The sequence below is a fragment of the Sinocyclocheilus rhinocerous genome, unplaced genomic scaffold (genome assembly GCF_001515625.1).
Source record: "Sinocyclocheilus rhinocerous isolate Xijiao unplaced genomic scaffold, SAMN03320098_v1.1 scaffold942, whole genome shotgun sequence".
NCBI classification, from domain to species: Eukaryota; Metazoa; Chordata; class Actinopteri; order Cypriniformes; family Cyprinidae; genus Sinocyclocheilus; species Sinocyclocheilus rhinocerous.
The window spans coordinates 318,714-321,099 of record NW_015627890.1 but is presented as its reverse complement, the minus strand read 5'-3'; the positions used below and the strand labels follow the sequence as shown (position 1 = coordinate 321,099).

The 2,386-nt window shown below is 35.5% G+C and overlaps 1 protein-coding gene across 1 annotated transcript in view; it reads right to left on the bottom strand.

Annotated features, from left to right (window-relative positions):
• Nucleotides 1–360: 360 nt before the first annotated feature.
• The window catches only part of LOC107735022 (E3 ubiquitin-protein ligase NEDD4-like), an 8,293-nt gene continuing 6,267 nt past the window's right edge, over nucleotides 361–2,386 (bottom strand). The window contains exons 3-4 of the mRNA XM_016546855.1: nucleotides 606–684; nucleotides 361–531 (exon numbers count right to left, since the gene is read on the bottom strand). Coding sequence (XP_016402341.1) covers nucleotides 373–531; nucleotides 606–684 — 238 coding nt within the window. The 3' untranslated portion in view covers nucleotides 361–372. The remainder of the gene's footprint in view (nucleotides 532–605; nucleotides 685–2,386) is intronic.

Below are 2,386 nucleotides of genomic sequence, written 5' to 3'. Positions count from 1 at the left end.
TATAATGAATTGCTTGTTGTATTCCTCATTTGTAAATCGCTTTGGATAAAACCGTCTGCTAAATTATTATTACATTTTTTTTTGCTAGCCAAACCCCTAAAATATTTACTTAAAAGTCTCCCTGAGGTAACATTTCAATAATTTTACAACACATTTGCATGTTCACGGTTCTTTGATGTCAATTAATGGTTACAAGACATACAGGCAAACAATGTTTTTCCATCTTTTTAGTAATTTATTTATTATTATTTTAAAATAATATATTTATTTGAATATTACATTTTTGTGATTTAATGAATTATTAGCTTTTCATCAACTCTCAAACTCCAGTTTCAGAAATTCTGTCTAAGGCTACTGAAATAATTCATTTTTTCATAATTCATAAAACATTTTCATTTTGAGGTGACATTTCTTGACAGCTTTTATTAGATTCACAAAGATGCTCCAACCAGCTGACAGAAGCATGATCTCCATAAATCCCCGTTCACTTACCCTAAAGAAGAATTCCTCATTCCACTTCGGATCCAATGTCTACAAGAAAGACAGAGAAATGTTAAACACTTGACAAAATGACAAATCCTGCAGTAGAGAGTCTGTACACACACCTTTTTGATGGTTTTGGTCTGTAGACCGGTAATTTCTCCATTGACGGGGTCATAGAGAGAGATTCTTGTGTACGGATCACTGCGGATGAAAGGAAAACAAACTAATATTACACAAGCACACATGGAAAAAAAGATGGGCTGTCTTTGAGTCATACAGGAAGAGTTACTAAATATTAGTAACTAAAATGTGGTCAGGTTTTCCATTGTTAATCGCAGGACGTGATCAACAGTGAATATTATGATTAGCAGTCATGTGATTATGGATCTCAGTACACACCATAACAAGTATTCATCCCTATCTAGCAAATCCATTCACCAACTTAAACTACATGCAACATCAGGAGGAAGCAGCGCACAATCCCTCAACTGTTTTCACTGAATATCTGGCCTTTTTCCCGAGCAAGTATTACAGTGAAGGAGAGATGATATCGCTCAGCACAAATATTGATTGCATACCTAGAGCTGTGTTATTTAGGTCAAAGTGAGCACGGCTGATCTGTTCATACCCTCAAGGACGGCTGCTAACACTGCCATCTACTGTTTCCATCAGCCTACGGATCACTGCAGACTATGCATAACATTAACTCTTTAGCATGTGGCTGCTTGTAAATACATTTCTTGGCAAAATACTGCACTTGCTTTGTATTATATCTTTCTATCTATATATAACCCAATGCATTTATAATACAATGCATTGTATTATAAGAAAAACCAGATCAAATAAATGGTAAATAAATAACTACTAAAACAAACATTATTATAATCATTAACAGTCAAAATGAAACAGCAACTGCAATCCATTTTATTTCTGTAATGTAAAACAGAATATTCAACAAGAAAGAAAAAAAGTAGGGCGGGACATGATTTTCCCCGTCGGGAATAGACTGATGATGAAAGTGGGCTTTCCATAGAAAAGTGAAGCAAGAGCTGAATGTGACTGAACAAGCAAGCACAATAAGACCAGAAATGTGTATTAAGAAAGCAAATAGAATCAATTTGGATTTCATGCTGACTTCATTATTGGTTTTCTCCCCTTGTTGTTATTTTTCAAAGAAGATCCAGCTAAAACGGAGGAGTAATAAACATCACGATGAAGCTCGTGAATCCACAGGAAGGCTGAAATTTAATTATTAGGCTGTAAAAAACTATTATTATTTTCACAGCATCTTTTTTAGGAACAGATAAAAGCCTGTATGAGTGTCAGATTGTCCAAACGGAAGCTCCATTATGCGGGATACAAACGATTTTGTGTTTTCATAACAAACTGATGGCACGTGAAGATGTGAACGTGAAGATCCTGGTGGACTCAGCCATGCGAAATGTCCTTAAAATGCGCTGTACACTATCTGACTTTATGTGATCCACCCAAAATGTGACACTGACTGAGTGTTGAGTGAAATCATGGGAAAAACCTTGTCTACTACTGTATATGACAAGTGAACTAAGCATTTAACACTTTAACCGCCAGGGGTCATTTTTACGGTGACGCATTGCTGCCACACACATATTATTTTTTCCACTCAATTATGTCGTAATAACGAGATGTTATGTCGTTTTAACGACATCTTTTCTCGTTTTAACGAGATGTTTTCTTGTTAAAATGACATCTTTTCTCATTTTAACGACGTCTTTTCTCGTTAAAACGACATATTTTTTCTCGTAATAACATCATATTATGTCATAAAAACGATATGTTTTCCCGTTATTATAGATCGGCTATATGGTACATTATGTGAGCGAGCTAAGCGACTGTCCGCGCTGCTGTCGCCACAGTCTGACAT